Source organism: Coregonus lavaretus, assembly GCF_964263955.1.
Source record: "Coregonus lavaretus genome assembly, chromosome: 8".
Classification (NCBI taxonomy): domain Eukaryota; kingdom Metazoa; phylum Chordata; class Actinopteri; order Salmoniformes; family Salmonidae; genus Coregonus; species Coregonus lavaretus.
In genome coordinates, this window is record NC_139995.1 from 31,744,202 (window position 1) to 31,767,608 (window position 23,407).

At 44.4% G+C, this 23,407-nt stretch overlaps 1 protein-coding gene across 1 annotated transcript in view; it reads right to left on the reverse strand.

Annotated features, from left to right (window-relative positions):
• Window positions 1-23,407, reverse strand: part of LOC311134011 (uncharacterized protein) — a gene marked incomplete at its 5' end in the record, with an annotated part of 137,760 nt that overhangs the window by 3,156 nt on the left and 111,197 nt on the right. Inside the window, 36 exons of the mRNA XM_084167625.1 lie at window positions 822-953; window positions 1,279-1,368; window positions 2,111-2,163; window positions 2,331-2,384; window positions 2,759-2,836; window positions 2,919-3,035; window positions 7,926-7,988; window positions 9,700-9,762; window positions 9,913-9,966; window positions 10,563-10,616; window positions 13,218-13,298; window positions 13,524-13,559; window positions 14,202-14,273; window positions 14,384-14,455; window positions 14,679-14,735; window positions 14,913-14,948; window positions 15,097-15,132; window positions 16,255-16,299; window positions 16,410-16,469; window positions 16,557-16,592; window positions 17,172-17,243; window positions 17,344-17,469; window positions 17,614-17,673; window positions 17,760-17,795; window positions 18,032-18,076; window positions 18,233-18,292; window positions 18,715-18,750; window positions 20,187-20,255; window positions 20,404-20,484; window positions 20,639-20,674; window positions 20,885-20,947; window positions 21,110-21,142; window positions 21,369-21,413; window positions 21,495-21,530; window positions 22,359-22,394; window positions 23,274-23,318. Of these exons, the coding sequence (XP_084023751.1) occupies window positions 947-953; window positions 1,279-1,368; window positions 2,111-2,163; window positions 2,331-2,384; window positions 2,759-2,836; window positions 2,919-3,035; window positions 7,926-7,988; window positions 9,700-9,762; window positions 9,913-9,966; window positions 10,563-10,616; window positions 13,218-13,298; window positions 13,524-13,559; window positions 14,202-14,273; window positions 14,384-14,455; window positions 14,679-14,735; window positions 14,913-14,948; window positions 15,097-15,132; window positions 16,255-16,299; window positions 16,410-16,469; window positions 16,557-16,592; window positions 17,172-17,243; window positions 17,344-17,469; window positions 17,614-17,673; window positions 17,760-17,795; window positions 18,032-18,076; window positions 18,233-18,292; window positions 18,715-18,750; window positions 20,187-20,255; window positions 20,404-20,484; window positions 20,639-20,674; window positions 20,885-20,947; window positions 21,110-21,142; window positions 21,369-21,413; window positions 21,495-21,530; window positions 22,359-22,394; window positions 23,274-23,318 (2,043 nt within the window). The 3' untranslated portion in view covers window positions 822-946. The remainder of the gene's footprint in view (window positions 1-821; window positions 954-1,278; window positions 1,369-2,110; window positions 2,164-2,330; window positions 2,385-2,758; window positions 2,837-2,918; window positions 3,036-7,925; window positions 7,989-9,699; window positions 9,763-9,912; window positions 9,967-10,562; window positions 10,617-13,217; window positions 13,299-13,523; window positions 13,560-14,201; window positions 14,274-14,383; window positions 14,456-14,678; window positions 14,736-14,912; window positions 14,949-15,096; window positions 15,133-16,254; window positions 16,300-16,409; window positions 16,470-16,556; window positions 16,593-17,171; window positions 17,244-17,343; window positions 17,470-17,613; window positions 17,674-17,759; window positions 17,796-18,031; window positions 18,077-18,232; window positions 18,293-18,714; window positions 18,751-20,186; window positions 20,256-20,403; window positions 20,485-20,638; window positions 20,675-20,884; window positions 20,948-21,109; window positions 21,143-21,368; window positions 21,414-21,494; window positions 21,531-22,358; window positions 22,395-23,273; window positions 23,319-23,407) is intronic.

Here is a 23,407-nt window from a genome sequence, read left to right on the forward strand (position 1 = left end):
AGACACACTTTGCATCAACAACACAATAAAACGCACAAATACAATCCTAATTTGAGAAACATGCACATAATTTAACGTTTCACGTAAATCCCATATTGTTGGAAATTAGAGATTTGCAAGACTGCTATATATACCCATGTATCTCAAGTTAAGAACAGACCACTGTACACAACACATACACAACAGAGACACCCAGGAAGCTGCATGTTGATGGTAGTGTGTGAAGGGGATTCAGGGTTGGTTTGTGTGTTAGACTGTGCTCAGTGTGTGATTTTTTATAGTAATTTAGCAGACGCTCTTATCCAGAGCCATGCTCTACCAACTGAGCTGGTTCAAATCCTGGTTCGATTCCATTCCCTCCCCTACCCTGGGCCAATTGTGCGCCGGCCCATGGGTCTCCCGGTCGCGGCCGGCTACGCCTGGATTCGAACCAGGATCTCTAGTGGCACAGCTAGCACTGCGATGCAGTGCCTTAGACCACTGCGCCACTCGGGAGACTAAAGTTAGATTGAGGGTTAAATGTATAGTTTGGGATTTTGGCACTGAAACCCTTTATCTACTTCCTCAGAGTCAGATGAACTCACGGATGCCATTTTTAAATTGCTAACTAGCGTAAGCATAATGACTGGAAGTCTATGGGAGCTGTAGACTTCCATTCATTGCGCTAATGCTAATTAGCATTGGCTCACAAAACTACCTCTAACTTTCTACATACTGGATGCAGAGACATAAAAATGGTATCCACAAGTTTATCTGACTCTGGGGAAGTTTATTGCCAAAATCCCAAACTATCCCTTTAAGGGTGTGTGCGTGAGACCTACCATCGTTCTGATTCGCAGCGGGGCTAAGGTGGATGCTCTGCTCCATAGCCATGGGATCATCATAACTCTCTATAGAGTAGATGTCTTCATAGTCGGGGTCATTGGTGTTCACCACCACACGCAGCTCACGCCCTGCAACACAGCACAGGGCAGGGGGCGCCACACCGATCACAACCCTAACCCCTAACCCCGACCCCTCACTGACCACCCCACGGCCAGAGGGGAGACACCACCCAACTCCTACAGCGCAACACTGGACTTTCACCAGGGGCTCAGTCCACTCAGTTCAGAGATTACTGATGAGAAAACAGGGCCCATTGTTTAGAACCAGACACAGCATCCCCCTGGGCTGTTTGTTAAGACATACTGACGGACAGACAGACAGACAGACATAGAGACTGATGGGGTAGAGATGAGGGACAGAAGGACAGTTGGACAGATGGACGGACACACTCACCATCCTTGCCCTCCTCGCCCTGCCGGGCCAGCTGTTGCTCTGGAGCAGGGCGCGCCCTGGGGCGGGGCAGGATTTCTGTCACAACAACACCTGAGAGCCGGCCGGGATGGGGGACAGGGGGGAAAGGAAGAGGGGCCAGGAACATAAAAACAATAACAGGACATCCACGCTGGTCAGTAACACACATAAACATAGCCACCAGACACCACCAAAACATAACATATACACCCATGAGAACATACAGTAGAACCAGTGGTTGAAGTGGACTGAAATAGATACCAGTACTCATTTTGGGTGCCGGTACTATTTATATTTAGTTGCCAGTACTCATCATATTTTAGAGCCAATATTCTGAGCAGGTCAGCACTGGCACACTTCAAGCATTGATTAGAACAGATATCCACCTACATGGACCACACCACATAACAACAGAACCAAGACTACATAGTACAGACACGTCAGAACCAAAAACACATTGACTACATACAACTAATAATACATCTAATGGAAACGTTAATGCCAAAGCTAGCTACTGCCCTTATCCCACCTGGTCCACGAGTCAGACTGATCCCCACTCACCTCCACAAGCTGAAAGACAAAGAGAAAGGGGAGGAGAGGAAAAGAGAATGTTACTCTCTCTTTCATTACAGGGAAAGTCAATAGCACTGAGAATAACTAAATGGACAGAGGATCTGAATCACACTCTGTGGAGCATTATGTTCAATAGAGATGTGTTAGCACCATTACTTGTTTCACTTGATGATGAGGAACTGAAGTTTAACTGAGGACACCAGCATGTTGGATTGGGACTTTTGGCAGGCGACTTTAAGACTTACCACAGTGTTGGCTCATTTCTGTGCGGACGTATGTCCGAATCTCATCCTCCTGCACAAAGAGCCAGAGGGGAAGAGGAGGAGAGTAAGAGACCGAGAGACGTGACAGCCTTATAATGTGTGTGTTTGTGTATTTGTGTGCATATGTGTGTGTGTCTGTGTAGGCAGGTTGGTGGTAGAGTCAGCAGATTTGGGCCGAGGCCCAGGTGAAGCACTGACCGTCAAGCCTGGCTCTCCTCTGTCTCCCTTGGCTCCATCTGGACCCAACTCCCCCTGCAGCAGAGACAGGTATTAGAACACACAGCACACAGCTGACAAAGAAACTGTTCTCGGAGCACTTGAACAAACTAATAGCTCTATGATCCCAAGGTCAGATGTACTAAGCACTGGGTACATATCCACCTCGAAGGACCAGAAATATAAACTGGAAAGGAACAACAGCTGTGTTTTCAGGGATTAAATGTATTATGTCTTTACAAAACCTTCCAAGTCTCCAAACTTTCCATATAGTGCACAATGTTTAGAAAAAGGTCCCCAGTGTCACTGCTGTGTCTGTGCTGTGGCCAGTTTGAGGGAGTTATTGAGGGACAGTTGCAGTTAGATACTGTATAAGCAGACATACTGCACAGTAGAGAGGAGAAACTCACCTGCTCGCCTCTGTCTCCTGGTATACCTGGGATACCGCGTGGACCTATCATGGCAGGACCAAGAGGCCCCCGCTCCCCCTGACAACGACAACAACCACGTTGAACCATGTTTAATTTACAACACAACTAGATAGCATCAACAACCAAAGCAAGTGAATACCTTCTGTCCTTGGAGGCCTTCAGGGCCCTTAGCTCCAGCGGGTCCCTGAGACCCTGTCAGTCCAGAGGCCCCATCTACTCCTCTGGGGCCTGGGGGGCCGGGGATACCTGAGGGGCCCTGTAGAGAGGAAGAGGGAGAGAGCCACAGACAGATACCATTTACAATGAACTCCTTCCTCTCCTTCCCTGCCTAAGCAAGTTGTGTCAGACACTGGCATCATTACTGAGAAAAATTCGATAAGTGATGATTTTAATTAGCATTTTATCTCTGCAGGCTTTTTATTTGAAATAAATGGTGGTTTAATTGATCCTGGTCAGTAATTCAACTGCTCTTCCCTCTCCCAGCCTCCAGTTGGCTCGATGGAAGATCAGTCTACTTCTAGTGAATCTTTTTTTTCATGTGACATTTCTACTTGTGATGTGCTAGACGCCTTGATTAATATTGATGTAAAACAAAATCCACTGGGGCTGATTTACTTGATCCTTTCTTGCTGCATCTTTCTGCTCCCATGATTGTGGAGTCATTGACATCTATTTTTTATCAGATGATTATCTTGGGTGCTATCCCCAGGGTTTGGAAGGTGGCCTATGTGCTCCCTCTCCACAAAGGTGGTGACCACTCCGACCTAAATAATTATCAGCCTATCTCGAAATTGTCTTGCCTAGATAAAAAAAATTAAATAACCATTAATAAACTGTCAGCTTAGTGTTACAGGAGGGGGTCACAGTTCCGGAGCAACCCACTAGGTGTCATCCTCCTACAACCTTAGGCACCGCCTCACTCACAGTCGGGACTAATCATCTTCCTATTGGTGTGACCTGTGTCTATCTGATTCACCTGTGTATTTATGCCCTCACTTCCCTGTGTTCCCTTGCTCAGTTTTCTCTGCTAGTTTCACTATGCCAAGCAGTACTAATCAGTGTCTGATCGCGGGACGTATGGACAGGTACTTGAGAAGTGTTCTCCCTGTTTATTTATTATTTCAGTCATAGTTAGTTAGTATTTCGTATTTTTGTCTGTCTGCCTGTTTTTTGGAGTCTTATTTGCTCCGCCTTTCTTTTTCGTGAAAAGTCTGTTATTTTGTATCCTGGCTTCGGGCCATCAGTAAAGTTCCTTGTTTCACCATCTCTGCCTACTGCCTACTGTCTAACCTGCACCGCACCTGGGTCACACCTCACACCAACCCTTACAGCTTAGATCCTTCCTAGCTATAAGATGTATTCTAAGTGTTCACTGGTCTGGTTTCAGGCCAGGTTATAGCACCATCTCTGCTGCAACCTTGGTGTTAAATGATGCGGTAAAGGGTATGGATAGGAGGAAGCACTGTGCTGCCCTCTTTATTTAATTATTGAAAGCTTTCGATAGTGTTGACCACTCTTTATTGATTCAAAGATTGTCTGTAATCGATATGGATCAGGAGTCATGTAATTGGTTCAGGATACAATATGTTTTTTCTGATGGTGTTAAGTCAGGTTTCCTTGATATTACGAAAGGTGTCCCACAAGGATCGGCTTTAGGTCCTGTACTTTTTACTGTCTATAAAAAGAATGTTGATCTATCTGCAAATTTTTTTTACAAACACCTGTATCCAGATGACACTGTTGTGTGTATACTATTGCCCAGAGTTGTGGACTCGAGTCACAGGACTTGATAGAAAATAAAATTCTGTGTGTGGTAAATCTATATTCCAGCTAATCCTACAACAATTGCTAGCGTTTCATGTATTACAACACTTAGATATTTCTGTTTCATGATTGATACAATATATTTTAATTTACAATTTCTTACCCTCTGAGTGGGCGTGCGCACATGAACGTTCGCAAGACTCAAGAGGTAGAAGTTATGTTTATTTAATTCAATGTATGGTTTCCTTTGTTCATATTTCCCGGGTTATGTCGAAGTTCCATGTGTCTGTGTCCTATGTCTCTGTCATTCTGGTTGTGCGTAATAGGAGCGCTCGCACCTCAGTGCGCATAGAAATATGCGTCAGTACGTTGAATAAGATAACATTATTGTTCCATGTATGAATGGTAATGAAATATCCTTAATAATCATTAAGTCTGATTAAGAGGAATGTACCAATGTAACAACAGATGTGGAAATGGTCTTTTACATTGTAGAACCAGTTTATTGGTTGTAATTGCCAATTGGCTAATTGTATGGTCCTGGGAGGGGCAAGTGCTTATGTACAGTGCAATTGGAAAGTATTCAGATCCCTTGTCTTTTTCCACATTTTGTTATTTTAGTCTTATTCTAAAAATTATTTGTTTCCCCCTCATCAATCTAAACACAACACCCCATAATGACAAAGCAAAAACAAGTTTTTAGAAATGTTTGCAAGTTTATAATAAACTCCCCCCCCCCCCCTGACAATATCACATTTACATAAGTATTCAGACCCTTTACTTAGTACTTTGTTGAAGCATCTTTGGCAACGATTACAGCCTAGAGTCTTCTTGGGTATGACGCTACAAGCTTGGCACACCTGTATTTGGCACACCTGTATTCTTCTCTGCAGATCCTCTCAAGCTCTGTCACGTTGGATGGGGAGCGTCGCCGCACAGCTATCTTCAGGTCTCTCCAGAGATGTTAGATCAGGTTCAAGTCTGGGCTCTGGCTGGGCCACTCAAGGAAATTCAGAGACTTGTCCCGAAGCCACTCCTGCGTTGTCTTGGCTGTGGGCTTAGTGTCGTTGTCCTGTTGGAAGATGAACCTTCACCCCAGTCTGAGGTCCTGAGCGCTCTGGAGCAGGTTTTCATCAAGGATCTCTCTGTACTTTGATCCGTTCATCTTACCCTCAATCCTGACTAGTCTCCCAGTCCCTGCTGCTGAAAAACATCCCCACAGCATGATACTGCCACCACCATGCTTCACCGTAGGGATGGTGCCACGTTTCCTCCAGACGTGATGCTTGGCATTCAGGCCAAAGAGTTCAATCTTGGTTTCATCAGACCAGACAATCTTGTCCTTTAGGTGCCTTTTGGCAAACTCCAAGCGGGCTGTCGTGCCTTTTACTTAGGAGTGGCTTCCATCTGGCCACTCTACCATAAAGGCCTGATTGGTGGAGTTCTGCAGAGATAGTTCTCCTTCTGGAAGGTTATCCCATCTCCACAGAGGAACTCTGGAGCTCTGTCAGAGAGACCATTGGGTTCTTAGAAAAAAAATATTTTAATCCATGTTAGAATAAGGCTGTAATGTAACAAAATGTGGAAAAAGTCAAGGGGTCTGAATACTTTCCGAATGCACTGTATCTGTTTGAGCTCCTGTTAGACAGATTCAATTTGGTTTCTCAAGGGGAGGCTCCAACTATGGGTAACTGCATACTTGGAATGTGTCTGAAAATGGGCTTTGCAAAATAAGTTAGTGGATCAACAGCGATGGGTGTAACATCAGTAAGTGGATCAACAGCGATGGGTGTAACATCAGTGGGTGGATCAACAGTGATGGGTGTAACATCAGTGGGTGGATCAACAGTGATGTGTGTAACATCAGCGGGTGGATCAACAGCGATGGGTGTAACATCAGCGGGTGGATCAACAGCGATGGGTGTAACATCAGCGCTCCATTATTGGTTAGACCGGCCATAGCCAGGTGACCATGGGTCAGCTTAATGTTTACATTGCAGGTTAAGATAATTAACATAGCAGGTTAGGATAATTAATGTAGCAGGTTAGGAAAATGATGTTAAGGTTAGGAAAAGGGTTAGGGTTAGGCTTAGCTAAAATGTGTAGCAGGTTAGGATTCTTTTATTTTTATTTTATTTATTTCACCTTTATTTAACCAGGTAAGCCAGTTGAGAACAAGTTCTCATTTACAACTGCGACCTGGCCAAGATATAGCAAAGCAGTGCGATAAAAACAACAACAACACAGAGTTACATATGGGATAAACAAAACGTACAGTCCATAACACAATAGAGAATCTATATACAGTGTGTGCAAATGTAGTAAGTTATGGAGGTAAGGCAAGAAATAGGCCATAGTGCAAAATAGTTACAATTTAGTATTAACACTGGAGTGATACATGTGCAGAAGATGATGTGCAAATAGAGATACTGGGGTGCAAATGAGCAAAATAAATAACAATATGGGGATGAGGTAGTTGGGTGGGGCTGTGTACAGGTGCAGTGATCAGTAAGCTGCTCTGACAACTGATGCTTAAAGTTAGTGAGGGAGATAAGAGTCTCCAGCTTCAGAGATTTTTGCAGTTCGTTCCAGTCATTGGCAGCAGAGAACTGGAAGGAATGGCGGCCAAAGGAGGTGTTGGCTTTTGGGATGACCAGTGAGATATACCTGCTGGAGCGCAGACTACGGGTGGGTGTTGCTATGGTGACCAATGAGCTAAGATAAGACGGGGATTTGCCTAGCAGTGATTTATAGATGACCTGGAGCCAGTGGGTTTGGCGACGAATATGTAGTGAGGGCCAGCCAACGAGAGCGTACAGGTCACAATGATGGGTAGTATATGGCAATGTGGCAGTTTAGGAGAATTACTGTGGCAGGTTAGGAGAATGACGTTAAGGTTAGGAAAAGGGTTACGATTGGGCTTAGCTAAAATGCTACAGTTTTTCAACAATCAACTAAAATGCTACAGTTTTTCAACAATGGCAAAACAAATCGGCCCAATTAGCTGATTCGCTTTCCATACAACCACTTCTGTTGTCCTCCCACTTCTGTTGACACGTCCAGTTTTATACACACTCCATGTATGCAGTTACCCATGACTCGGAGGCTGTGAGGTCTTGCCCTCTTCCTGTGTCTGTTCAGATAGGACAGGTTAAGCCTGATACAGAGGATATTTATTTTGGGCTATTACCCGTGTATATTTGGTAAATCTACTTGTATATTTTGTATGATATGGCGGCGGCGCGAATTGGATCGCCAAGACCTGTAAATAAATCTACTCTCTGATCACGTCAACCTGCCTGGCCTTCTGCTGATTTCATGCCCTTAGTATTAGTGGTGATCTGCACTTTATGAGTGGATTCAGTTGTGGTTAAAGACTCACCCTTTCGCCCTTCTCTCCCTGAGTTCCTTTGGGCCCCAGGACTCCATCAAAGCCTCGGTCACCCTACAAACACACAGACATGTAGTTACACAACGATACACAGTACTCTTAATACATTTTGAAATATACTATACTATATACACTACAGGTGAAAAGTTTTAGAACACCTACTCATTCAAGGGTATTTCTTTATTTTTACTATTTTCTACATTGTAGAATAATAGTGAAGACATCAAAACTATGAAATAACACATATGGAATCATGTCGTAAAAAAAGTGTTAAACAAATCAAAATATATTTTATATTTGAGATTCTTCAAATAGCCACCCTTTGCCTTGATGACAGCTTTGCACACTCTTCGCATTCTCTGAACCAGCTTCATGAGGTAGTCACCTGGAATGCATTTCAATTAACAGGTGTGCCTTCTTAAAAGTGAATTTGTGGAAAGACCAAGTCAGCTTGGTAAGAACAGCTCAAATAAGCAAAGAGAAACAACAATCCATCATTACTTTAAGACATGAAGGTCAGTCAATACGGAACATTTCAATAACTTTGAAAGTTTCTTCAAGTGCAGTCGCAAAAACCATCAAGCGCTATGATGAAACTGGCTCTCATAAGGACCGCCACAGGAATGGAAGACCCAGAGTTACCTCTGCTGCAGAGGATAAGTTCATTAGAGTTACCAGCCTCAGAAATTGCAGCCCAAATAAATGCTTCACAGAGTTCAAGTAACAGACACATCTCAACATGAACTGTTCAGAGGAGACTGTGTGAATCAGGCCTTCATGGTCGAATTGCTGCAAAGAAACCACTACTAAAGGACAGAAGAGACTTGCTTGGGCCAAGAAACACGAGCAATGGACATTAGACAGGTGGAAATTTGTCCTTTGGTCTGGAGTCCAAATTTGAGATTTTTGGTTAGAACCGCCGTGTCTTTGTGAGACGCGGTGTGGGTGAACGGATGATCTCCGCATGTGTAGTTCCCACCGTAAAGCATGGAGGAGGAGGTGTTATGGTGTGGGGGTGCTTTGCTGGTGACACTGTCTGTGATTTATTTAGAATTCAAGGCACACTTAACCAGCATGGCTACCACAGCATTCTGCAGTGATACGCCATCCCATCTGGTTTGGGCTTAGTGGGACTATCATTTGTTTTTCAACAGGACAATGACCGAACACACCTCCAGGCTGTTTAAGGGCTATTTTACCAAGAAGGAGAATGATGGAGTGCTGCATCAGATGACCTGGCCTCCACAATCCACCGACCTCAACCAAATTGAGATGGTTTGGGATGAGTCGGACCGCAGAGTGAAGGAAAAGTAGCCAACAAGTGCTCAGCATATGTGGGAACTCCTTCAAGACTGTTGGAAAAGCATTCCAGGTGAAGCTGGCTGAGAGAATGCCAAGTGTGCAAAGCTGTCATCAAGGCAAAGGGTGGCTATTTGAAGAATCTCAAATATAAAATTTATTTTGATTTGTTTAACACTTTTTTGGTTACTACATGATTCCATGCGTTATTTCAGTTTAGATGTCTTCACTATTATTCTACAATGTAGAAAATATTAAAAATAAAGAAAAACCCTTGAATGAGTAGGTGTTCTAAAACTTTTGACCGGTAGTGTGTATATATATATATATATATATATATATATATATATATATATATATATATATATATATATATATATATATATATATATATATATATATATATATATATATATATAAATAACAAACAAACAAACAAACAAACAAACAATACATAGACTAATACCTTGGGTCCGATCAGTCCCTCCTTGCCTGCGGTTCCAGTGGCCCCCGGAGAACCCAATTCTCCCTGAAACACAGATACAACAACACCTGGTAACATGTCCACACTTGGCTGATAAGGCTGATAATACAGTTTTAATACTAAATTCCAGATATCAGCCTCAATGGTGTACTGTTCAGAGCCCTCTAAACGTGTAATTCATGGGATGATTCTTACCTGCTCACCTTTCCTTCCAGGCATCCCTGACCGCCCATGGATCCCTGAATCTCCCTGATTACAGAAAGAGAAAGAGAGGGTAAAAACATTCTACACCATCAAAAAGTCCAATAGTATTCCCTTCTGTATGTAGCCCACGTCCACTATAGCCAGGTCATTAGAAAGACACACCATGGTGCATCCACACCTTTTTCCCCTACTGTTAATCTTATACAATTTCATTATTAACACCTTAAGGGAGAGAGGTCATAGTTACAGTGGCTATGAAACACTTTAATTATAAAACTCACCATGCAACTCCCATAAAGGCCCCTCAGGGATAAATAAAGTTGATTAAATTGAACTTCCTTCTCTCTCTCTTCTCTCCTCTCTCTCTCCCTCTCATCCTCTCTCTCTCTCTCTCTCTCTCTCTCTCTCTCTCTCTCTCTCTCTCTCTCTCTCTCTCTCTCTCTCTCTCTCTCTCTCTCTCTCTCTCTCTCTCTCTCTCTCTCTCTCTCTCTCTCTCTCTCTCTCTCTCTCTCTCTCTCTCTCTCTCTCTCTCTCTCTCTCTCTCTCTCTCTCTCTCTCTCTCTCTCTCTCTCTCTCTCTCTCTCTCTCTCTCTGTCTCTGTCTCTGTCTCTGTCTCTGTCTCTGTCTCTGTCTGTCTGTACCTTTTCTCCTTTTGGTCCGTCCGATCCACACGCCCCCTTTGATCCTCGGTCGCCCTGGAAACGATCAGTTAGTTAGTCAGTTAGAGAGGCAGATGAGGGGCCCTGTCAGTCACAGTGGGACAAACTACTCCAAACTGCCAATTCAGACAGAGAGAGAGCTTATACATAGACTGACAGTCCTTTCAGCTGCCAGTCAAACCCAGCCTAACGAACACAACCCCTCATTCACAAGGTGACTCATCAACAACTGTCACTCACTTCAACAGTTGCCAATACCAACCAGCTGGTCAGAACCGGTGTGTGTTGTGTGAAGGTCAGCATGGGCTTGAACAAGAAGTGACTCCTACAGTCACAGAAACCAGCAGAACTGAGTTGGACTATGTTTGACCATGAATAGATCACTGTCCCAGTCTTAAAATACTTACAGTGCATTCAGAAAATATTCAGACCCCTTGACATTTTGTTACGTTACAGCCTTATTCTAAGGATTAAATACATGTTTTTCCTCATCAATCTACACACAATACCCCATAATGACAAAACAAAAAATGTTTTATAGATTTTTGCAAATGTATAAAAAATAAAAAACAGAAATACCTTATTTACGTAAGTATTCAGACCCTTTGCTATGAGACTCGAAATTGAGCTCAGGTGCATCCTGTTTTTTGATTGATCATCCTTGAGATGTTTCTACAACTTGATTGGAGTCCACCTGTGGTAAATTCAATTGATTGGACATGATTTGGAAAGGCACACACCTGTCTATATATGGTCCCAGAGTTGACAGTGCATGTCAGAGCAAAAACCAAGCCATGAGGTTGAAGGTATTGTCCATAGAGCTCTAAGACATGATGGTGTCGAGGCACAGATCTGGGGAAGAGTACCAAAAAATGTATGCAGCATTGAAGGTCCCCAAGAACACAGTGGCCAACATCATTCTTAAATGGAGGAAGTTTGTAACCACCAAGACTCTTCCTAGAGCTGGCCGCCCGGCCAAACTGAGCAATCGGGGGAGAAGGGCCTTGGTAAGGGAGGTGACCAAGAACCTGCTGGTCACTCTGACAGAGCTCCAGTTCCTCTGTGGAGATGGGAGAACCTTCCAGAAGGACAACCATCTCTGCAGCACTCCACCAATCAGGCCTTTATGGTAGAGTGGCCAGATGGAAGCCACTCCACAGTAAAAGGCACATGACAGCCCGCTTGGAGTTTGCCTAAAGGCACCTAAAGGACTCTCAGACCATGAGAAAAAAGATTCTCTGGTCTGATGAAACCAAGATTGAACTCTTTGGCCTGAATGCCAAGCATCACGTCTGGAGGAAACTTGGCACCATCCCTACGGTGAAGCATGGTGGTGGCAGCATCATGCTGTGGGGATGTTTTTCAGCGGCAGGGACTGGGAGACTAGTCAGGATCGAGGGAAAGATGAACAGAGCAAAGTACAGAGAGATCCTTAATGAAAACCTGCTCCAGAGCGCTCAGGACCTCAGACTGGGGCGAAGGTTCACCTTCCAACAGGACAACAACCTTAACCACACAGCCAAGACAACGTAGGAGTGGCTTCGGGACAAGTCTCTGAATGTCCTTGATTGGCCCAGGAAGAGCCCGGACTTGAACCCGATCGAACATCTCTGGAGAGACCTGAAAATAGCTGTGCAGCAACGCTGCCCATCCAACCTGACAGAGCTTGAGAGGATCTGCAGAGAAGAATGGGAGAAACTCCCCAAATACAGGTGTGCCAAGCTTGTAGCGTCATACCCAAGAAGACTTGAGGCTGTAATCGCTGCCAAAGGTTCTTCAACAAAGTTCAGAGTAAAGGGTCTGAATACTTATGTAAATATGTTATTTCAGTTTTCAAATTTGCTAAAATGTATAAAAACTTGTTTTTGCTTTGTCAGTATGAGGTATTGTGTGTAGATTGATGAGGGGGGAAAAAACTATTTAATCAATTTTAGAAAAAGGCTGTAACATAACAAAATGTGGAAAAAGTCAAGGGGTCTGAATACTTTCTGAATGCACTGTAAAGGATGAGTAATTTGTTGAGCATAATTGCTAGTGACAGATATGGGGAAGTTGAAGGGGTTCTGATAGCATGGTGAGACTGAGCTGGCTGATATTGTGCCCTCTGCATTAGTCATTACTAAACCCAGATTATCATGCTGTGATTGTACTGTCGTTAGTGTGGCAAGGTCATGTGAAGAAAACACTGAACACATCTGAAAGTGTCCCTCAGACAGACTTTGTCTTTACTTTAGAAGAGGACAGTGATTCACACAGTATACAGTAGGAAGGTTAGGGGGTTCTGATAGCCTATTAGTCTGGCAGAATGCCACATAAACACACAAATTATACTTTCAACCGTCATTAAAGGTATTTATAGACCATATGAGGATGAAAGCATACTCTATCCTGGGCTATTTCCAGCTGAATTTATACTAATCCTCCGCTACGTGATGTCAATTTGGAGCCATTGAAGAGTTATGACTGGTGGCATCATCTGGAAGGCTGGCACTGGAGCTTAGAGGACGTATCAAGGTTGGCACCAAACTTCTTCAAGTGGGGATGAACTCAAAGACAGTTCAAATACAATGACAGACACAAGCATCAGACGCATACACAAACAGACGCATCACGCTGCACACACACAGGCGTACAAACCTTAATTCCACGCATTCCAGTTATTCCCACGTCTCCCTTCTCTCCTCTAAAGCCTGGCATTCCATCTTTTCCTGGTGTACCCTGGGAGAAAAACACAATCAACCAGTCTTTTATCGATCAATAGGGGAGTGAATGGGGAGTTAGTCATAGGGCCTGAAGTTTTTCCTGACCATGTGACCTGACCAGGAAGCACTCTAGATCCTAGTTATAGGCTATAATTAGGGCCCAGAGTTTTTCACGTCAGTTCATGTGGTCAAGAAAAAGTATATATTGTTTTCATAACTGAAGGTTAAATGGGAGACTCACAGATTCTCCAGGTACACCAGGCTGGCCTGCCTCTCCCTACAGACACAAAGACAAACCCATTAGAACACTGAGTGGCGCAGAGAATTTATACTATTTATATTTATACACTCCTGAGTGGCGCAGTGGTCTAAGGCACTGCATCGCAGTGCTAACTGTGCCACTAGAGATCCTGGTTCGAATCCAGGCTCTGTCGCAGCCGGCCGCGACCGGGAGATTCATGGGCGGCGCACAATTGGCCCAGCGTCGTCCAGGGTAGGGGAGGGAATGGCCGGCAGGGATGTAGCTCAGTTGATAGAGCATGGCGTTTGCAACGCCAGGGTTGTGGGTTTGATTCCCACGGGGGGCCAGTATAAAAATAAAATAAAAAATGTATTCACTAACTGTAAGTCGCTCTGGATAAGAGCGTCTGCTAAATGACTAAAATGTAAATGTAAACACTGCATCTGTACAACAGTCACCTACAGCATCCAGTCTGAGCAATACTGTGTTCCTTTTCACAGGATATATTGTTGTGTGATGATCCATTCTCACACGACGGGTGGGAAAACTGTGTGCAATGCAACCATTATACACCCAAGGACATTCTGATATTGATTGACTATCGATGATATTGGTTCTGACATATATGACACAGCAGTGATGATGAAAGCATTGATAAAGGTCAGGTGATGTAGTCACCTTCTGTCCTCCTGGACCTCTGGCCCCCTGGAACCCTGTAGAGCCCCTGTCTCCTGGCTCACCTCTCAGACCCTGTGGAGACACACATACAGTTATACTCCTGTTATTAATAGCCTGCTCCCAGAGCTGTTTGTGCTCTTGCCAACTCCATTAATTGTTGTCATTGTCAAGCCCAACCTCACCTGCTCCCCAGCTGGGCCGTCATTGCCTTTCAAGCCTTTCTCCCCCTGCCCCCCTTTTGGCCCTCGGTCACCCTGATAAAGAAGAGAACAACAGTTGTAAATGACCACTACACACACACACACACACACACACACACACACACACACACACACACACACACACACACACACACACACAGATTAGCAGTGGCATAGTCAATACTTGCTGCTCTGAGGTATTTTTGTGACCAATTGTTTTATTTGATTAGTCAATAATCAGTGCTGTGAGGTTTTGAGGGTTGAGAGGGTCACTCACCGTCTCTCCTTTGTTGCCTTTCTCTCCTGTAGGTCCTCCCACCAGGAGAGTATCGCCCTGCAAGGGAACAACATAATTGTAAGATAGCTAGGTTAAAGAAAATATTTTCACAACTTTTATATTTTCTCGGTTTTATTTTCATTGTCTCCCCTTTTGCTATTTTTCTACACTTCTCTGTATTATTCTACCACGTACACACACACAATATTACTACTCATACAATATAATTCATACCTTTTCTCCTTTGTCACCTTGCGGCCCCAATTCACCCTGAAATATATTGAGAGTAGGACTCACTAGTCAGGCATGTTCATTTAATTGATTATTTTACATGAGCAGAATGCTCAGGGGACAGAGAGAGAGAGAGAGCAAGAGAGAGAGAATGATGGAAAATACAGCTGTGGAGAACAATAGTCACCTTCTCTCCCCTGCCTCCTTTGCCACCTGGAAAGCCCTGGTACACACACACACACACACACACACACACACACACACACACACACACACACACACACACACACACACACACACACACACACACACACACAGAGGAATACATTTAATCAAACAGAACACACACAAGAAAAAAATAATTATACTCCCACATGCACATCCTCACCAGAAATCGTCCAAAACTACAACAAATAGCTCTCTATACGCACCATAACTAGCACTCTTCTGTAGGAGAAATGCGTGTACCGCAATAGGTGAGTTCCTGTCTGTGTGTGTGTCTCATCTGAGTTTAAAGTGGAGTGCCATGGGCACTCTACAGTACCCAGCCCCCTTCTAGAAGTTACCAGGCAACTAATGTGAGAGAGGCTGAGTATGGTCTTGATGAGTGCTAAGGTGAAGAGGTTTAGTGGCCCTTGCCTTGGAGAACAGCGCTACTCTCAGTAACACTAATGTACAGATAGCGACAGAGGACCTGGGGCTGGCTGGCAGCTTTTAAAGGAGCTATGGTAGTACAGAGGCCTATCATTAGATCAAAGTGGAGGGTAGAACACACTGTAAGGAGCAATCTACTGCACTCAGAGAAACAGGATATGTATGTTCTATGTATGGAGGGATAATGGGTTTGACAATAATGGATAAAGGTATAGTAGGGATGGAGATGGAAACAATTTAAAGGTTTACGCATCATGCTGATGAAGATGACGACGTCTTTTGCTTTCAGAACTTTTCCATTCGTTTGAGTCATTTCTATTTTCTGAAGTACACTGCTCAAGCCACACAAACTTTTGTTTGATGAGCTTTTATTTCTTTTGAGCTCTATCTACGTTCACTTCAGCCTTCCCTTCCCCCTTCTCTCATTTTCTCTCTCACTCTATTAAGTTGGATCAAAATTGAGGGTTTGGCCAATCAATGACCTCTAGTAATAAACAAACACTATAGAACTATGTGAGGCAATTATCAAGCACTAGACAGAGGTGGTAGACTCAAAATTGCTAATGATAAATTGTAAACTGTGACAGAAGCACTACAAAGATAGTGATAAGATGGACAGGCGTAGAGATACAGGAGAGACAGACAGTGATGAATAAGTGATGAACGAGAAGAGAAAAATACAGAGATTTACCACTAGTCCTCTCTCCCCGTCTAGACCAGCTCGACCCTCCTCCCCCTGCAAACATCAGACACACAAATCTGTAAATCCCCCAACACACACACAACTCTACAATACAACAGTCAAATATAGATACAATTCCAACTCAAATGGTGATGTGGTTTTACCCTGGGTCCTGGGTCTCCTCTCTCGCCTCTCAATCCAGGTACTCCTGCTCCAATCGCTCCCTAAAGAGGAAGATTTATGAGTAACCACATCCTATTTGATAAGATATTATACCGTTTGGAAGACGTGTTTTCTCTTTCTTAACTCACCTTGTCCCCTTTGCCTCCAGCAGTTCCCGGTGTACCCTGGTAAGGAAAAACAGAAATATTGATAATGAACACTAACAGATAACACAAACGCAAACGCAAACACACAAAGTCTCTCTCTCTCCTTGGTCCTCTGTAGCTCAGTTGGAAGAGCGTGGCTCATAGTGGGTTCGATTCCCTGGGCCACCTATACATAAAAAGTGAATGCATGCATGACTATAAGTTGCTTTGGATAACATCATCTGCTAAATCAAAGGTGAAACAGGGGTGCTTACATTTGTCCTGTTTCACACGTGTTTAACTTGTACTGGTGTGAAATGGAAATGTGTTTTTTGCATATCCCACTCCCCCTGAGACACCCTCAGCGAGTGGGGTCACGACCAGGGATCAGCCATTATTGAAAGCAACCCTGGAGCAATTAGGGTTAAGTGCCTTGCTCAGGGGCAGATCGACAGATTTCACCTAGCCGGCTCAGAGATTCAAACTAGCAACCTTGCGGTTACTGGCCCAATGCTCTAACCGCTAGGCTACTTATAAGAAAATATATTATATTATTTCTTTCTTTGTCTCTCTCGCTCGCACCCACTTCATTAAGTCATCAATGTAAAGGCTACTTACAGCTAGGCCGGAGGGTCCAGGGGGCCCAGGAGCTCCAGGGGTCCCTGTCTGACCAGGAAAGCCTTGGAGACCCTGGAGATGAGACAACATACAACATAAACATACAACACAGAGCAGGGCTAACAAGACAAGACCAGTCACCCAACTACCATGGCGATATAGGCCCTCTCACCCTGGGTCCTAGAGGTCCTGGGGGTCCTGGGGTTCCGTTCTCTCCTCTCAGGCCAGCCAGACCAGGGGTCCCTGCTACGCCACGGGCTCCTGGAGGACCTGCTGGGCCCGGGTGTCCTGTGTCCCCCTAAAACACAAACACACAGGGGTTCACATTCACTGTGGAAGAGCAGAAACTGAGAAGTCTGTATATGTTAATATGAACATAGCTACATATGTGATATATGTTTATGAGAACATTCAGAAGTATTGTCAAGTCCATGATAGTAACCTTTAACCCTTGAGGTCCCAGCTGACCAGGAGGCCCTGCCAGTCCGATGCCTCTCTCTCCCTGCAACACAAATCCTGTTAGTACTGTCACATGGTTAGCAGCCAGGGAAACACAAACACAGGGAATCAGCTGGTGATGTGTATTACCTTGTCTCCTTTAGGCCCTGCTGGTCCTCTGCCCCCCTAGAAGAGACAAAGTGGATGGAGAAGTAAGTAAGACAGACATCTGTTAGACGTGAATCTGTTAGACAAAATGTCAAAAGGTGACTCACATCTTCTCCAGGCTCCCCATTTTCACCAGCAGCACCCTATTTCAACAAGACACAGAAACAGACACACACACAATCATTTCCCTCATCACTGTCATACTGTAGTATCTGTGAATGTCGACTAATGTTGTTTTAAGTGACATTACTCACCCTGTCCCCTTTGATGCCTGCAGGACCCTTGTCACCCCTCTCACCCTAAAGGACAACGATTTTAGAAAAATGCCATTTTAGAAACACGTGGTCATCAAGAAATCACTAAACACATTCTTGCTCATGTTTGGTAATCTGAATAGTAATTGCCTGAATAATAGCTGAAATATGTAAATCATTGGTTCAACCAAGCAGACTCACCCGTAGCCCTGGCAGCCCTCTCTCTCCCACTGTCCCAGGTAAGGTCACACCAGGAGGTCCCTGAACCAATCACAACCAACATACTCCCATTACATTAAACTCTGTTCCATCCTATTCTATTGCACCTAGTTCCTCACCTTAGGATTGCCATTCTGCTGTATTCTCTTTCTTAGAGGGAGACAGGAAAGATGAGAGAGACAGTGGGCCGGATTTGAACTCACGCCAACACGGCACATGTGATTGTGCACAGTGGCCCTAACTGCTAGACCACCCCATGCCATTCTGCTCTAGTCAAAGCCGTCTACAATATGTCTGTTGGTTGGCCTATGATTCAGTATGATTCAGTATGATTCAGTATGGTGATTCACTGGTTCTGAGTTGTATCTATTGTGCCTCCATAAACTGGTTCAACAGGGCGAGGTTGTAGTCACCACTAACCGGATGTTACCACGACTGGAAGAGTAAACCTGACAACCACTCACCTGTGCTCCTTTCACACCATCGGGTCCTGCTACAGCCTGTAAAGGGGATGGAGGGAGGGAGAACATGACGTGAAACTCACACATCTGGATTAGGTTGTTTGCAAATACACTGAAGATGGACAGCAATAGTAAAAACTTGAGAAAACTCCCACCCACTATGTTTGTAAAATATAACATTTTTATAATGCTACTGTTTTGGCCTTTTGACCTTCATTAGAGCATTAGACCATGAACGGGAGTGTCATTTGGTTTTTACACTAACTAGAGAGGAAAAGAATAACAGATGTGCTGTCTATAACTACAGTACATCTCGTCCTTTCAAAAGCTCTTATTTCTCCTGAACCGCAGTACATCCTGCTAAAGCTTCCGGTGAATGATGTGAAGGATGTGAATGTGTGTGCGTGTGTGCATGCGTGTGTGCGGGCTTGTATTACTATCCTCATGGGTACCGGAAATCCCCAAAAGTCCCTGCAAGGATTGTAAAACAAGGAAAATTCTCCCTCGTGAGGACATTTCCCAGGTCCCCATGAGGACAAAGGCTATTTTAGGCTTAGGGGTTAGGTTTAGGGTTACAATTAGGGTTATGGGTCAGGTTTAGGAGTTAGGGTTAGGTTTAGGGTTAAGGTTAGGATAAGGGTTAGGGTTAGGGAAAATAGGATTTGAATGGAAATACATTTTAGGTCTCAACAAGGATACTAAAACATATGCTGCGTGTGTGTGTGTGTGTGTGTGCATTCATGCATGTGTAGCACATGGGGATGTGTGAAACTTACTCCTCAGCCTGAAGTATCGCCACTTGCGCAGCCGAATTGCTAGCTTTTCGCATGGCACTGACTGGTAAGACACTTGAGGGGGAGGTCACGTGTGCTAGCAAGGTAGAGGTCCTGGATTTGAGCCCTGGTTAGAGCCGAATCAGGAGAAAGTGGTACTTGCTAAGCAAGCAGCGTGACATCCTTTACACGTGCACATACAGTATGCTTGAGCATTGGTGTGTCATTGTTTGCGTATGTTTACATGTGTCTCTGCCCTCCTATTCATGCCAGTGATTACCTCTTATTTCAGTTGGAGAGACGTTGTATAAAGAGGATGTGAGTCATGGCCATTTACAGTAAAGAAAAGAGGGATAAATGTGCAGCTGGAGCTTCTGAATAAAGCACTTATCAGAGTCCAAAATGTGTACGGGTCCGCACAGCAGTGTTCTAGAACATTGGACCATTGGCTTTCATAGTTTTTGATTTCTCAGCACAGCTCAAGCAATTTCTCCAACCATCACCACATTGAAATGAATAGGAACTGCGTCCGCGGAGCCACGTTGGTTAGAAATGTTGAGAGGTGCGTGGTCGGGCTGTGCATCCCCCGTGGACGGTGGTCTCACAATGGACTATTGCGACTCTGCGGCTGTGGACTCTGAATTAGCCTTAAGGAGAGCTCAATCCAACCTCACATCACCTCCCTGATCCCCTCTCACTCACCTTTCCTGGGGGGCCACTGTCCCCCTGCTCCCCTTTCAACCCTGTGGAGCCCATTGGTCCAGCGAATCCCTGCAGGAGGGAAGAAAGTTTGATAATGAACAAAAGCAGCAGTCTGAAAATCATTATCAAAGACAAATCCACACTGAAGCGGATGCCATCATAAGACATACTATAAACACAGTAGGATGTAGAAAGTCAGATACCATACAGTACACACCTGTTTGCCTGGCAACCCTGGTGTTCCCTCTTTTCCAGGTATTCCGTCTCTTCCTGGGACCCCTGGCTTGCCCCCCTCGCCCTATGGAGAGAGACACACTGCATGTCACCACCAAAACTGATGTGTGTGAATTGCTTGGTGTGTGTTAACTATGGTGGTGATGGAGGTGTGTGTGTGTGAGTGTGTTGGCTCTACAGTATGTGAGCTGTGAGTCCCACGGAGCTGCTGTACTCACCGTCTGCCCTGGTAGACCTGGAGGTCCTGATGGACCCTGCGAAGAGAGAGTATCATTACGATACATCATATAATATTAAACACACATTACTGTGTCAATGGCCTGTTGAATTACAGTAGGCCTAAATGGAAAGTGTGAGCATACGAGGAATCCCCAGTCCAATGGGAATATACAAGAGCAGCAGTTTAGCCTGCTAAAATCTCCAGTATGAGAGTTGGTTTATAGATGACTGATGTTTTCACGTACCACAGCTCCAGGAGTCCCTCCAGGTCCCGGCAGTCCCATGCTGCCTTGGGGACCAGACAGTCCCTGTGGAACAGGAGATTCATTTCAAATAGATTATTATAAAGCTCTGTGACTTTGACTGTGGATGGGTGAGTAGTTGCCTAAACACTGAGGCAATAAACAACAGGAATATATAGAATCCATATAAGACAAAATACACAATATAACACATAAAATAAGTGTCACCTGAACGCCAACCCCAGGCACTCCTTGATTACCCTGTCAGAGATAAAAAGACACTCTCAGAAGAAAAAGGTATACACTTACAATGATCATATCATTCCAGTGTCGTAATACTAAGCTACTATAGCCTAAGCCATATCTACACTAATCAATGCATCAGAGCTGGCACAGAGAATAAATAGGTAGCTATTCATTATGGAAGACACGATACGATATACTTTATTGTACATTTACATTGAAATTACATGGAAGATGTTCTCACCTTTACCCCAGGTGGACCTGGAGGCCCGTTGGTACCGATCGGACCCTACAATTACAAACCGATAGCATCAGTATACTTACAGCGCTGTGTGTGTGCGCGTGTGTTAGAGGAGAGTATCATACTTACAGTTGACCCTCTAATTCCAGGTTCTCCAGGGTTTCCCTGCAAACGAGATAAGAACATGCTGGATTCACATGACCAAGACATAGCACACACACAGAATGACACAAGCATGATACAAGTTACAACACACAAACACACAGCAAATTGTACATGTATGCTATGTACAGAGACAAAGACACATACACACATAGAGAAGTGCGTACACACAGTACATACATGAACATCCCCCCAACCATTTTTACACACACAAACAAATACACAACTGCATACACACACACACAACCCACAACTGCATAGACGCAATACACAACCCAAAACTGCATAGACACAATACACAACTGCATTCATGCACAACACACAAAGACACACACATGGTATACAATGTGCAAACAGTGCTTTGGGAGAGCTAAGAAGCAGACAACAGAGCAGGTGAAGCCACATGCACAGAAAGCCAGCAGACTCAAGCCTCTCAAATGCAAAATACATCTGTTAAATATCTGACGAACATGTATTATTTTTCAGTATTCACTATATACCCTATTATGTCCATTTGATATTTGCTAGTGTATGCTACTGTTTGTCATATCATATTTTTTCTTATCTCAGGTAACGATGTGTGGTGTTTAATACATTAAACATTCTAGACATCTTGGATATGACAGGGGTGCTCTGGAAACCAGTGGTCCAGATTAATATGTCACAAGTCTCCTATCAAGGCCCAACTCTAGTCTCAGACCCCTGGGAGATGGCCCCCCCATCTGCTACAATGCGTTGTCCCTGTACACCTCCTTCCGAAACATGCACCCTACCCCCCAGCCCCTCCTACTGGTCACAAGCATGCCTGCCAGCAGCACAGAAAAAACCTACCGGTCTGCCAAGCACTCCAGGGAACCCAGGCAGGCCCTAGAGTCAGAGAGGGAGGAGAGGAAGAAGGAGGGGGAGAGGAAGAAGGGAAAGAGTAGGATAGTTTGAAGTGTTGAAAAGAGAGGGAGGGACAGAAAGGGAGTAAAATAGATCAAAATAAGATATATTGAAAGGGGAGGTAAGAAGAAAGTGGGAGTGGGAGTGGTAGTTAGAAGCAGAGCTGCAAAAGGTTCCTGTCTAAAGGTTCTACGTAGCCTCAGCCCAAAGGAAACAGATATAGTAGCTCCATCAGCTCCATCGGCTGCCTAGCGCTCGCAGCCAATCCACAGGCTTTCATATGCAGGACCAGCCCAAAAGGAGGCTGCCTGGCTGGGTTACTGTTACTCACTGAGCGGCCTTGAGGACCAGCTGGCCCTTGTGGACCCTGCTCCGAAACATTGTGGGATGAAACAAGAAGCGTGAGTTATCTTATCTTCTCTCTCCCCCTCCACACCTTCACTTCGCTTTCTCCTTCTACCCATCTTTCTCCTCCTCCTGCACATGTTATGACTACTAGGTCCCTGAGTTCTTCCAGACCAGGGACATTCTGGGCCCTAGTTAGTCCCGGCTGATTACACAACATCATTGATTATCATACTCACCTACTGTATGGTTGGACATTTTATGATCACTGTGTCTGAAACACAACATTATCTACTTAACTATAGTACAACCAAGCTATTGAAGAACTAAAAACAGTGTTTTCTTTTGATGTCTGGGATCTGTCTCCTGGAAGCGGTCTCTTTGAAAACAGATGAGTGCATCCATGCAGTAATATCTAAAAGGCATCATAAATGAACAAGTACCACAGTATACCTGTATGATTGTTGATATCAATTAACCCCCCCCCCTCAACACCACCACCCCTCCTCTTCTCACCGGCTTCCCATCCTGTCCCGGTTTGCCAGGTTCTCCTGCTGTCCCCTGAAATAACCAAAACACAACCTGATTACTATTAGCTACCATTACAACAATGTCTTTACAACCTCTGCAGAACCATAATAACACAATGA